General features: G+C 36.4%; 1 protein-coding gene across 1 annotated transcript; it reads right to left on the bottom strand.

The window, feature by feature from the left end:
• Positions 1-10,052: 10,052 nt before the first annotated feature.
• On the bottom strand, positions 10,053-15,083 carry LOC103309275. The gene has a single exon (XM_008184277.1). The coding sequence runs from the start codon at positions 15,081-15,083 to the stop codon at positions 10,053-10,055; it is 5,031 nt and encodes a 1,676-aa protein (XP_008182499.1).
• Between the last annotated feature and the right edge of the window lie 342 nt (positions 15,084-15,425).

The following is a 15,425-nucleotide window of genomic DNA, read 5'->3' as shown; positions in this document are numbered from 1 at the left end:
AATAAAAGTAGTTAATTAATGATGACAAAAATAATAATCATTATTATCGAGGGCGCACAGCGATAACGGAGCGAAACAACGGACAACGCGGCGTACGTGCATTCATGCTGAGCGTTACGGCCGAACTGAGGAGTTTACTGAAGTAGAAAATTACATTCGTATTAATAGTAAAATGTTTACAATTTATATTTATATATTTTGGCTGTGAAATATGTTATCTCTGCAACGATGTATTTAATTTTTAAATTATACATAGCGTGTTGTTATGATATTTTAATTGGTAGTCAGCGTATAGTGCAGTTTGATTTTTGGTACTCAACGATATAATAATTTACGAATTATTTTAATGCATAAATTGATAATCAATACATTTTATATTATATTATACTCTACCTCAATATATGACTCATTTAATCTAAAAATGTATTATACTATTTTCTTACAGTTTAGGCGTTAACATAATGCCATTAAAAGCTAATATACATCATAATATAATAATAAACTAGTTTTAAATGTCACATTTTTATATTTTACAACTTATAATGCTTACTTTTAAAGTACCTACCTACACAATTTATTTATTAATGATGTACTGAAAATATGGAAATGCAGAATATTTAAAAACCTTAACTAAAACTTTCAGATTCAATTATAGCTTTAATTTAAAACGAAAATGAGAGTTAATTTAATTACGATTTAGTAATTAAAATGATAGATTTGCACTATATTTATACACTTTAGCATGATTCAGGCTAAACCAAATATTTATGTAAAACTTGTGTAGGTGTGTTTTTAGTAAAACTGTAAGTGAAGGAGCGCTCAACAAAAAATATTAAAATTACATTATAATAATGCACAAAAGAAGTAATAATTCATCAAAGTAAAATATAAATCATATTATTCTATATTTATATATTTTAAACTTTTAAATTTCATTCAAAAAGTTTAAATTTTTTAACTATGTTATCAATTTTTTTCTTTAAGAATAGATAAACAAAATGAAGATGTTAATTTAGTGAAAATAAAGATATTGTCAGTTTGTAAACTTAAAATAAAATATTTACTAAGTTCATTTATGCTCTGACGTGGCAATCTTGTAAATTTGTGAAAAACAAATTTATTTGAATGAAAGTAACTAATTTTTACATTCTACTGTACACGAGTTGATTCAAATCATTCATAGTAAAAAAATATTAAGCCCGCAAACTATCTTAATATTATAGTAGGTGAACAGCCATTACTGTTACTGCCGAGAATTTCTACATTAATATTTTTTTTATGAAATTATTTCAAACTTTTTGTAAAATACAATATTGCATTTATAGATAGATAGGTACAATGAGAATTATTTTGCTGCGTATGTAGTATGTACGATTATTATATAATATTTCAACGTTATTCAAGTAGGTATTCGTTTAAACATTTTTTTTTTGTACATGTTTATGTACTTATCATGGAAACAAATTCTATGCTACAGATGTATTGCCATATACACTTGGCTGACGTATATTGTCATCACATATTCACATTAAGGTCTTGACAAGTACGCGAGTGTGTGTAACCTTGCCTGAGTTGCGTATATGTGTGTTGTAGGTGTGCTGTGTATTTATTATATGAGTGGTATGTAATGCTGTTTGGTACGATGACACTCGAGGGCTGTGGATGGAAACTTTTGTCACGTCTTTGATTTCAATTGAAGATTTGGCCAGATTTTCCAGTGAGGTTTTATTTTAAAAATAATACTCAGCAAAATCCAAATGACTAGCAAACAAATTATCATACCTCTATCTTAATTAGTTGGTATTAAGTGAAGATTTAAAAATATCTGAATACTAACCGAATATTTTCAATTTCAGTACGTATAATATTATAGTCGTTCATATGTTAACAAATGAGTATATTATATTATATTATATATTATCATCACTCATATCCAGAAAATATTTTTAACTGTTTATTGTGTTGGTATATATAAATGTTATAATACTTACCTATATCATGTATTTACTAATATGCATGGTCTTAATATTCATTAATACACGCAAATTAAAATAATTAATAATTGTAATTCAAACGGTTGTACAATAATAGAATGGCAGATATGCAATTTAATTTATTTAAGAAAAAACAATAAAATGTGATTCTTTACGACTCAGTTTTCTCAAATAAAAACTGTTAACTTCAGATGTAAAACTGATGGAGCGGCGATCAAACATAAATATAAATAACAAAATATAAAACAATATAAAAATGCAATTTTTATTACGTTTTCGTCTTAAATATTTTATATGTAATCGTATAAATAAATGGTTTTCAATAACAAATTCTTTGATTCAGTCTGGATGTCTTACAAAATAAGCAAGCTTAACAAATAATAGTGTATTAAGATTATGAAAACTAAAGAGAAAATATATTACTGTCGTATTATTGGTTTATAACTTTTAATAAGAGGTTACACACTTACACTGGCTTATTTGTTATACTATAGCGACTGATGATGTGTAGTTTCATCTAACTATCAAAATATATCGAGAAATATTTTCTAGAAAATATAATTAACTAATTAAGTCAAAATATAAAAACATAAACGTAACTCAGTACAAAATCGTAAATTGTAGATCATTTTAAAATATTATTCGAAAAACGAGAGGTATAAATAATAATAAATAATTTATAAAATAATTTATAAATCATAAAATAATATTGATGATTTAGAAAATTAAGTATAACAATGCAGTTTTAATAAGCTGTATGTATAATTACCCTTTGCGTCGACATAAAGGTTATGATTATTATTTTATTTTACATTTATCGGCAGGGATAGTCATATTCTAACTATCAAATTTATTGGTATTATTTTTTTTGTGAATTAATTATGTCATTTATTTAAGTGTTACGCAATCTAAGTTGATATGGATAAAAACTAAATCATATATTTAAAAATGTCACAATTTCCTTAATCATTTTAACACACTAACATGTAGACTGTATTTAAAATTGTAAATATATATTGTATGTTAATCATCCAATTTGAAAAGTTATGATTTTAACATCTCTTATAAATAGGTGGTATCTATTATATATATACCTATTTTATTTTATTAAGGTGTTGTAATAAAATATTTTGTTATTTTTATTTTTCAGGAATAATTTATCAGTATTATTATTCATACAAATAGTTAAAAATATATTGTCATAATATAGCCATAAACCATATCGTATTTAAAATTAACAGGCAACGTATCATTTCTAAGAAAGCAATTTTTACTACCTAATTATAATGTGGTTATTATATATTACGAGGATAATAATACAATTATTGTCATTTATGGATAAAATATTATGTGCGATGTGTGTGTAAATTATGTAAATTAATTAGGATTATAATATAAGAACATGATATTAAGTTCTCAGATATCAATTTCAGTTGAAAACGAGTAATTGTTACTAATTTTATAAATATACAGATGACGACAGGATTAATCGTTGTTAAAACCACTTGTATTTTAAAATTATGTTCAATACTTTGTTCAAAGTGATCAATACATATCAAACGCACTACTGGTCTGTCCACGATAATCTTGCAGAAATCACCCGATCTGCTCCATAACTCGCCGCACCAGTGCCGTACTTGTGCGTTGTGCCAGTTGGTGCACCGAAGCGGCAGTATTGGTGGGTACTATAATATAGCATATAGATTCCAGTTCAGCCATATTTGTACCATCACTGAACCCGTGGCAACGGAGACTACTTCAAAATCATTTTCGTATCTTTCAAAGTCGATAAAGTCCCACAGTATCCCACAACGTTAAGGTTAACGCGTTGGTTCTCGCCGTAGATATAATTGTCGACGCCAGCTAGGTGACAGCCAAACAACTCATTACTATTGATACAATTTACATGATGGCTGCGCAATCGCCGAACACGCGTCGCAGGTGATTATAACAATAATCCCTTTCAGTGGTTTTTATAAAATAATATAATATTATATAAGTATGTAAAAGCGCAATCGCGAAAACGCACAGTTCCTCTGACGACAGTAATAATATTTTCAGGCTCGCCGCCGCTCTCCGAAATTATTACAATACTATGTTGTCGATTCCAGCGAATTTCGAACAAACTTTGCGTGCCACTCCGACTGCACAGGGGCACTTGTATACCGTCATCGACCGAGCCACAGTGGCCCTACAGTACGTGTGGTAATCACGGTTTCCGGTTAACAGCTACCGATCGATCATTCGTGCGTAGGCGTACGCGCCCACACTGTCACTAATATACCGATGAGACATATTATAATAATATGTGGACACCGGACGTTATGATATCTTGTTCATAGTTGTATTTTAGGAGCGACTTCAAACCCCAAAAGAAACAACAATATAATATAACAATATAATACTCATTGCCTTTTCCCGTCATTCGCAGAGGCCATCATACCGCGTGTAGACAAATCGTCCGTGATCGCGACTATTCATTGTAGCGACGTCTAATGCTCTCTTGTAAATGATTACATCTCCCGCGACAGTTTCCAACGAGGCGAATGCACTGACGCCGCCGTGCGACAATAATTATCCCGAGGGGATCCGAAGGCATATACAGAGTGATTCACCGACCATACTAACCACCGTTGTAGACTCTTAGCGGAGCGATGAATGTATTGATTTTACAATGATGTGTGTTTTTTTAATTTAATTCAATTTTTTTTGCGTCTACGATAATAATTTGTGTACACGATAATAATTAGTCAAAATAATGCTTACATTTTCAACTTAATTTCAACTTCGATTATCTTGTTCGATATAAAAGTGAATCTAGTTGGTGCATTTGGGAATTCCAAATTCACAGTAGTTTCCAAAACCGCCGAGAAAAAAAAAATAAGGAAAATTGGTAATTTTTTTTCGCAAAATCGATTTTAGTTTTTTGTGTAACACTAAACAAAACTATCGCAGATACATGAAATTTTACCAGAATTTTATACTAGCACTTTCTAATTTCTATACACCGTAAAATGTTCAAAATATTTTGACTTATTTTGAGCTGTTTACAGACATTATCAGTTTCCAATTTGTTTAGTTTTTTTTTTTCTATGGATGTCAATAAAATGTTATTCCTTGAGTTAAAAAGCTTGAAAATTGAATACAAGAATCTTAATTTATTTTTAAAATGTCGGTTGAATAATATTTTTATACATAGTCAAACATTTTTTTTATAAGCATTTTAAGTTCGAATTTCGTCAAAATACGTAAAAATCACAAAAATGTGTAAATTATATTGAGGTTAAAATTGTTCTTTTTAAATCTAAGATTTGAAAATTGAATACAAGATTTCTTATAAGTTTTTATACCTTTATCAAAAAAAAAAAAAATGTCTACCGGAAATCAAATTAAATTTTTATGAGTGAAGTTTCTACAACATTTGATATTAACTTGATTTCTCATGTAGGAATTTTATTATTTTGTTGTAATTGAAAAACGAATAACTGTATAGATACTTGCTATTTACAACATATGTTTATGTTATAAATTCCTATACTCTATAATATTTACAAAGTATTTTGACTCGTTTTGAGCTGTTTACGGACATTTTAAATTTTTTAAAGTTTTTTTATAAGCATTTAAATTTCGAATTTTGACAAAATTTATAAAATTTATAATTAAAAAATGATTTTGTAGTTAAAAATGTATAAAAAAATGTTCAACTTTTATAGCCAAGGCATTGAACATTTAAAACAAGGTTCCACGTAAGTAGGTTATTCCGTAAATAAAAAATATAAAAATATAAAAGTGCAGTTTTTTATATTTAATTTATGTACCAAATTTCGACGAAAATCATCCATTACAGTGACCCACTTCTAACCTACTGTATAGCAGAGCGACATCCACTTATCCGATGTTTACCTTTAACAATGAATTTTATTCAAATACTGATTTTTGGAACTGTTTAAAAGATAATATAGGTATACAAATAAAATTTTTTCAAATTCTTGAATTTTTTAGTACTATTTAACGAGTGGTGATAAAAATGTCTATTTTTCAAACGAGAACCCTACTATTTGACTGTAAATTATTAAGTGTATAATTTTTTTTAAATATTGATGCACCTATTTCAAAATTTGAAGGGGTAGTTTCTCAGTTATTAAAATGCTTGTACTAAGAATAATATTTATTCAAAATGATTTTCTAAAAATAAAAATAGATGGTCATATTAAATCTAGTATTTATAACACTTGGATCATTTTTACAAATTATTGATATTGATGAATTATGATAAATTAATATTAATCACTAATATTTTCTAATTATCAAAGAACCCATATCATACAAGCTCATGCTTACGAATCTATTATATTTATTGTAAAAAGTTGAATAACACAAAATCTACTTCCACGAAATCTGATTCTGATACAGTGAAATATTCAAAAAAAAAAATATCAACGAATTATTTTTCAGAGAGAGGAATGTTCTCATTTGTAAAAACCAAAGTTTGTATGTCAACAAGATACTCTTTAAGTAGTACAAACAATCTTAAGAACCTGAAAATGTATACTTTATGTAGGTATATTTAATGATTTAAAAAAAAAGATTTTGATCAACTGCATTATTGAAGAAAAAAAGCGGTTGAGTGTGTTTGGCTATCACCCTGTATTGTATTATTATTATTACGCTGAACAATCTCCACGTTCCACAATTTGTTGTCGTAAGATTTTATATTGGAAACAAACAGAATGATGCTGTAAGTGATGTATACGATTATTATGGTGTTGGTAATAATCTGTGAATATGCGTAAATACACTTACACAATCCATTTGTTTTTCTTATACACTTAGATGATTGTCCGTCTATAATGTGGCGGATCGTTATTATATTTAAATGAATAATCGTATTTCGTTTCATTATTGTTAGATATTATTATTTGATGTTTTCGAATATTTTTCGCAACATTACTTTGCACGAAAGGATGAACAACTTTCCTTTGTGCACATTGCTTTAAAATATCTACTTTGATAATTGCATTTGTGTTTGATAGATATAAAAGTTGTTTGTAAAAAGATATGATACAGTTTTCCAATGGTATACACTATACATAATACATAAAGGTATCCTTTATAATTTGGAAAGTACCTATATACTAAATAACTACTTCAGAGAATTCACACGTAGTTCAAAGTTTTTATTATTAAATATCAATACCTATAAATAATTCTATCAGAACCAAAAAAAAAAAAAATTGGTAATTTATCTTAAATTTATATTAAATCTATCGATATATCATCAAATATAATGATTTATTGATATAATACGTTACGGAAATCTTAAAGATTTAAAGATATAATGTTACTATATATAATTTATATAAACATAAGAGAACAATTTTAAGCACAATATGTTTTAAAAATACCTATGAAAATTAAATTAAAATTAATATATTCATATTCATTTATCATTAGTTACTAAAATCATATTAAAAGTTAGTATATAATATTTATAAATTGATTTTCATAGCTGGTAAACAATTATTCTGATGTTAGCATTCCATATTTTCTCATAATTTAAGTATTCAAAATGCCCAAAATTTAGTGAGAAGTATGTTAGAAAAATATTCGATAAATTGATAAATAATGTAAATACATAGATATAATAAAGATGAGGTTAATATGTAAAAAGATCGCATGTTGTGTAAAATAAATCATTTTGAAAATAAACGAGAAAAATGACTGTATACAGCATATATGCTGACAAAAAATCATTTGGGATAAAAAAAATGTTACCCCCTCTTGAATAGGTTATTGCGGGGCAACACTGAAAACTATACCACGGTCCTTATAAAACATAAACTTTAGGTCACATCACGATGTAGATTATCTACATCGTGGGTCACATCTTTTTGTAAATGTAATTTGACAATTAAAGAAAAAAAAACCTAGATTTAATATCGTGGTATCTTACGAGGTATAGGTACCTATGCAGACTCTACAAAATGTAAAATATTTTAGACATCGGTGTCGTGTAAATATTTCCGCTTTATAGCTGTTTTTGTTGCCTAGCTGTTACCTATTATTTGCAATAGTTAAATAGGTATAACTTATATTTATAAATATTTTAACATTGTTTTGAACTTATAGTTCTAAGATATAAAAATTGAACATTATATACATTTTTAAATAGAAAATAATTTGATAATATTTCCGATTATGATGTATTTTGTCAAAATTTGAATTTAAAATGCTTTTAAAATAATTTTTGTCTTAAGTTTTTATATGTTCATTACTTTTGAACTTCTAATATACAATGACTTATGGCTTATGGGCATAGGCGCAAATAGGGGGGGTTTGGGGGTTAAGTCCCCTCAAAAATATCAATAGCCCTCCCAAACATTTCCTACATTTTGTTTTAAGCTTATTCAATATTATCAAAGTAAGGCCCTATTAGCCCTATTAGCCCCCCCCCAAATCTCAAACGCTATTTGCGCCTATGCCTATCAGTAAATTTTCAAGTTTTTGATATTTAAAATGTAAAAGTTCAGCTGATAATAATTTTTAAAACTGAAAAATAACTTATTAATGAACTTATTAACTTATTAATGAACCCATTTTTATATGTTCAAATAAATTAATTCTTTGAACACTTAAATACAATTGTTGCGCCGTCAGCACTTACGTTGACAGCAGTTTACTGACGACTCGCGGATGTGTGGGAGCAAAATGATGAAGGTCCGAATATAGTGTGACAAAATATAGTATATATAATAATTAATAAAAAAAAAAATAAATGCAATGTCGAAGACGTCTCTTCCAACAATTGCCACAATAATAATATTAAACAAGGCGATCTCAAATAATTATATGGTACATAACGGGCACACACAGGTGCACTATATACAAATAAAATATACAAAACAAAATACAATAATATAGCAACGATACCGCAGGTCACCGTTTGTGAAACGTCGGAATCCCACGACGATGTTTGCAATGGTCTCCAAATGACAGGTACTGGGTATAGATAGCTGGGCAGGTGTGAGATCACTGACCTCTCGCAAGATGCGTCACAATGACGTTACGTAAACTGACGAAACGCCCACGGTCACGGCGAGCAATACCGGACGGCGGTGCAACAGGGACCACACGCGTGCGAAAAAACACGACACGGTTTACGGGCGGCACAGAGCGCAAGCACCCAAAGGACTCAACCACGAGGTCTTGTGGTCAGCGCACATGAACAAAAAAAAACCAACGAACAAGAGTCGGAGCGGAACGGACGGTCCAACCGCCAGTTAAAGACAACGACGGCCGCGCCACGGACAACCGGTGTTCAGCGAAGCCGGTCGTCAAAGTTTCGCGCAAGCGCACTTCGGCGTCGGTACGTCAACGGGATGACGACAAGTGTCAAACGATCACACTGTTCGTAAAAAGCGCGAAAAGGCTCACGTTCGAACATCCTCCCCCTATTGGAGGCCTTGCCTCACATATCTTGGAGTAACAGTATTCGAAAGCGCAGGAACCGGAATGCATATCCCACAATTGAATCCGATCTTCGTGACAGCGGTTATCGTTAATACAAAAAAAATTCATCACATAAGGTGAACATACAAAATACATATGATATAAACTATAAGAACAAATATTAAAGTAACAATATGTGTACATCTAGGTATAATAAAAAAATAAAAAATAATTAATAACAAAAAAAAAATGTTTTTTTTTTTTTATCAACCAACGGGTCATTGAGCCTTTGCCCAACACTGAGCGATTGACAACATCTTTGGTAATCGCGCGTAGCATAAAAAAATTAAACGGGTGAGCTGAAGCAATGAGCTGAAACGTTGGCACGTGTGGTACCCACAAGGTCCCTGTACCTAATGCGACAAGAAGAACATTATTTGGTGGGTAACAATACGAGTTTAACCACTGGTCGTACGACGCTACCTGCTCGCGTTAAAACTCGAGCGACACGGACATGACCATCAGTACCGGGAAACAACTCCACTATGCGACCGAGTCGCCACATCAGGGGGGCTTTGGTTGTCTACTACCACGACCATATCGTCCACTTCACATTGGGGACACCTTAGTCCACTTGGACCTCTCCTGTAGCGTAGTCAGATACTCAGAGGACCAACGGCGCCAAAAGGACTGATGGCACTGATCCATCAGCTTCCACCGATCGGTTAAACTACGGGCGGGCTCTGGACCCGATCTAGGCGGAACGGTAAGAAGCGGTTGACCTATTAAAAAATGACTAGGCGTCAAACACTCGAGGTCATGCGGGTCCGTAGAGGAGGGCGTGAGCGGACGCGAATTTAGAACGGCCTCTACGCGCGCTAATATAGTCGTAAACTCTTCGTACGTGAAGATGTGTGTCCCTATGACTCGTATTAAAAGTCGTTTTGTCGATCTCACCGCCGCTTCCCATAAGCCTCCGAAGTGGGGAGCGCTAGGCGGATTGAAGTGCCACTCGCAGATAGCACGCGAATTGGCGATAGCGGCCCGACCTTCCGGGCTGTGGATAAGCGCGCGTAATTTCTTATCGGCCCCGACGAAGTTAGTGCCGCAGTCCGAGAACACGTCGCTTGGTAAACCTCGACGGGCAATAAAACGATCGAACGCAGCTAGAAAGGCGTCGGTCGACAAGTCGGTCACTACTTCGAGGTGGACAGCTTTCGTAGTAAAACAAATAAAAACCGCAATATAAATTTTGAAAACGCGTGATTTGCGTAGTCTAGTCTCCCGCATTTGTAAGGGGCCCGCATAATCGACGCCTACACGCTCGAAAGGTCGTCGCTGTTGGACACGAGTGTCGGGCAAATCTGCCATTAACGGTTGTACACGTTTAGCATCGAACCGCACACAAACCGAACAGTTTGTAATAATACTATGTAACACCGATCGAAGCGATATGATCCAAAATCGACGTGAAATAAGCGCGGTAAGAACTCGCGGGCCCGCATGACAAGTCACCAGGTGCCAACGATGGCACAATAAATATGCGTAATGCGAACGCTTGGCCAACAAAATCGGATGCTTACAGTCATAAGTTAATAATGAATGCCGCAGGCGTCCGCCAACGCGAATAACACCGTCCGGATCGATAAAAGGCGCTAAACGAGCAAGCGGCTTGGACGAAACATGTTTACCTGTCGACACCTCGTGTAACAGCACGGCGAAATGTACGCGCTGGGACTCAGCCTCTAATATGCGAGCGGCGTTATCTAATTCCGACTTTTGCAAATATGCGGGCGCGATTTGGTCCGGTTGTCGACGTATTCGCCGAATACCGGCGGCAATAAACCGGCGCATATACGCCACTACTCGTAACATACGGTCATAACTAGAAAAACGATTAAACCATTCGACTTCAATTTCGTCAACACGGGCGGCGCAGGACACTGGACGAAGTTCGGGCAGGTCACATAACGGTAGCGGCGGACGAGCATCGTCCCATTCCGATGGGTCGCAATACGCTAGTTGTGGGCCGTGCCAATACAAATTGTGCTGCGCTAAGGCAGCCGGCATGATACCGCGCGACGCGCAGTCAGCGGGGTTATTGACCGAGTCAACATGCCGCCATCGACAGTCCGGCAGTAAAGTGCGAATTTGGTGCACTCGATTCGACACATAAATTTTAAATGCTTCGTGCGGGGCACCTAACCATGATAACACTATCGTGGAATCTGACCACGCATTTATGCCGACAATATTAAGTTGCGGGGCCAAAATGTCGCGAACGCGACTTAACCAACGAGCCAATAACAACGCGGCGTTTAATTCTAATCGGGGGATGGTTAATGATTTTATGGGCGCTAATTTAGTTTTCGTACCAATTAAAAATACGGACGCGTTAACATCGACGTCAGCCATACGCACATACACGACCGCCGCGTAGCCGAGTTTCGAGGCGTCACAAAATCCAATTAAATAGCACGGCGCGCCGTGACTTGAGTTCAAATAACGCGGAACCCGAATATTTAATAACGACGGTAGGTCAGAGACGAACGCGATCCATTCGTCGTGAATAGTGTTTGGTAAAGGATCATCCCAAGTCATGCCGAGATGCCAGGTACGCTGCATTATGGACTTAGCTAAAAATACCGCGGGAGCGAACACACCTAGCGGGTCGAATATACGCGCTACTAAAGAAAGAATGCCACGTTTAGTGCATACGGGTGCTGAATCGAGACTTAACGCGCAACAAAAAAAGTCCCCCTCGGGATGCCATTGTAAGCCGAGCACCTTAGTACCGTAGCCGTCGACCGATTCGAACGGCATAGGCGCACACACGCGATCTGCGGCTGATACCGCGTCTAAAACGCGTGGCGTATTTGACGCCCACTTTTTCAATTCTAATCCCGCTTTGTTCATAACAGAGATTAAATCGGACTGCAATTTTAATACGTTCGAAATTGTATCTGCCCCGTCGCAAATGTCGTCGACATAAGTTTGACGCGTCAACGCGTTACGCACAAACTCGAAGTTATCGCAATCATCGGATGCGATAGTTTGTAACACGCGTAGAGCGAGATAAGGCGCGCAATTAACGCCGTACGTCACTGTATTTAATTCATATTCTACACGTTCGTCGTGTGGCGACGGTCGCCAAAAGATATGTTGGAATTGACGATATTCCGGTAAAATTAATATTTGTCTATACATTTTGCAGATGTCGGTCGTAAACACGTACTTGGGGACCCGAAATCTAGTCAAAATGTCGACTATGTCCTGTTGTAATTTAGGACCGGTAAACAAACAATTATTCAATGACGGTCCGCGACTACTTTGCGCGGAAGCGTCGAATACAACACGTATTTTGTTTTCATCGATCGCCGGACGATACACCGCGTGGTGCGGAATAAAATAACGTCCCGGGGACGTCGCGACGGACATATGACCTAGCGAAATGTATTCCGACATGAATTGGACATATAATGATTGTAATTGAGGGCTTGTAGCCAATTTACGTTCGAGTGCGTCAAAACGTCGCAACGCGAGTTCACGGGACCCGACAAAAGTATCAGCTGACGGCGGCGCACGAAAGGGCAACGGTACCGAAAAACGGCCGCACGGCAAGCGTATAGACTGTTCACAAAATAATCTTTCACAGCGCCCCTCATCTGTGAACGTCGCGGGCGCAGCCTCTGGCTCCTCAACCTGCCAAAACCGTTCCATTAACCCTTCAATGGAAACAGTCATAGCGACCGGCACCGATTGATATGGGTGAGCCTCTCGGTCGGACACTGGGCCAATTAAAATCCAACCAAAGACGGAACTAAACGCCGTAGGTAAAGCTTTGTCCACCGAGAATTTTCGACCGTCCATTATTGACGCGTATACGTCGCCGCCTAATAATACGTCAATAGGTGAAGTGATATCGAATGACGGGTCGGCGAGCGCGAGATTAGAATACCTCTCTTTAATGCTCGAGTGTAGCGTTGTTCGAGGCAAGTCACTCGTTATGGCGGGCAACACCCACGCATTTATGGCAAGCACAGGTTCGGACGCAAACCGCGGCTGTACGTTACACTCAACGCGACCTTGGACATTTACTACGGGGACTCCGGATAAACCGCTTATCGGGGCTGTCCAACGGGAGCGCTTAAGGCCTAACCGATCGGCACACGCACTCGTAACGGCGCTTATCTGCGACGCACAATCTATCAGTGCGCGCATTGTTTGCCACGACCCGGAACGATCGCGCATATGCACTAGCGCGGTACCTAAAATTATAGACGACGCCTGGTGTGGAGGGGGACGCGGCACGGACGCGCATAACGACGCCTCGGCAGCCGGTGGCTCGTCTCGATCATCGCGATCTCTACCGGACGATATATTTTGATGAAGGAGCGAGTGGTGTTTACGCGTGCAGCTCTGACAACTCGATTTAACATTACACTTGGGAACCCAATGCCCGTCACTAAAACAATTAAAGCATAATTTTTTATCGCGCGTCCATCGAGTGCGCTCGTCGAGACCCCAATTTTTGAACCGCGAACACGATGTTAGTGCGTGCGTACCCGCACAACATGGACACGTACTATTTGACTTGGACGCGACTAAAGACGTCAAGCGAGGCTTCCCAGCGTAATCTCCCCCCTTTCGGAACTGACTTGTCGACTTTGACGGCGCATTATTAGTACTACTTTTGTGGGATTCGCCCACAACTTCGAGAATGGCCACTCGGGCCCGGAGAAAATCTAATAATTGTCCTATCGACGGGTAATCGACTGTACTATTCGCTTCAAATAATTTGCGGGTAGAAACAGGTAGACGTCGAAACGCTATAGAAAATAAAATAAAAGACCCAGAGTCCGGTATTCTTAGCGCGTCTAGTAATGAGATGGATTCACTGAACGTGCCTACAAACGTGTTCAAGTCGTTAAGCGACTCTTGTGTCATGGCCGACGATTGCAGTAGCTTGTCGACAAGTGCCGTTGCGACCAAACGCGGTCGATTAAACTTATCGGATAAGGTGTTCATTACTAACTCGTAATTATCCGCCGATACCGGTATGCCTCGGACAGCGTCGGCTGCGGCACCTTTTAGACAACCTATCAGATAGTACATCTTATCGATGTTCGATAAATTGGATCGCGAATTAACAAGCGCGGAAAATCTGTCGCGAAAATTGGGCCACGATCGGTAATCACCATCGAACGTGGGTAGAGGTATATCAGGTAAGCGAGAGAGTGACTTAACCGGATCCTCGGGCGGTTTATGAACACTTGATGTCCCATCTCGGAGATAAGACAAGTCGACGGCGTCGGCACCTTTCGGGATTAACCGCTGGGCGATATTTTTAGCCGCGTTAATTAGTTGGCGTACCTCCGCTAACAAGTCGGGTGAATAATCGTCGAGCTTATCGGACGCCGATAAAAGGTCTAATACGGAATCGTCATCCGTCCGAAATTGAAACCATAGCGAGTCTAAATCAGCCGCGTTTAACGCAAACTCTGAGGCTAAATCAGGCTCTGATTGTACGCGCAACGCCATAGCATGTATGGCTCGAATCTGCGATATAATGGCAGTACGCTTTACTATAGCACGCGCGAGCAGGCGCGACGTACGCTCAATGTCTTTCTCGTCAATCATTACGAGCGAAGTGTAATTTAATATAAATATAATATATAAATCAAATACAAATAAAAATAAACTAAGTCGCCTATAGGCACCGTAGGAAACACTATGTGGATACCAACCCACCAAAAAGATCCAAACACACCGCTACCGAACCCCCCACAAAGGTCGGAAAACCACGCTCTGCTACCAAAAATGTTGCGCCGTCAGCACTTACGTTGACAGCAGTTTACTGACGACTCGCGGATGTGTGGGAGCAAAATGATGAAGGTCCGAATATAGTGTGACAAAATATAGTATATATAATAATTAATAATAAAAAAAATAAATGCAATGTCGAAGACGTCTCTTCCAACA

The sequence above is a fragment of the Acyrthosiphon pisum genome, chromosome A2 (assembly GCF_005508785.2).
Source record: "Acyrthosiphon pisum isolate AL4f chromosome A2, pea_aphid_22Mar2018_4r6ur, whole genome shotgun sequence".
In the NCBI taxonomy this organism is placed as follows: Eukaryota; Metazoa; Arthropoda; class Insecta; order Hemiptera; family Aphididae; genus Acyrthosiphon; species Acyrthosiphon pisum.
This window is presented reverse-complemented; position numbering and strand designations above follow the sequence as displayed.

What these genes read in the sequence shown, in the direction of transcription:
- LOC103309275 (XM_008184277.1), bottom strand. Translation starts at nt 15,083, where the DNA reads ATGATTGACGAGAAAGACATTGAGCGTACGTCGCGCCTGCTCGCGCGT.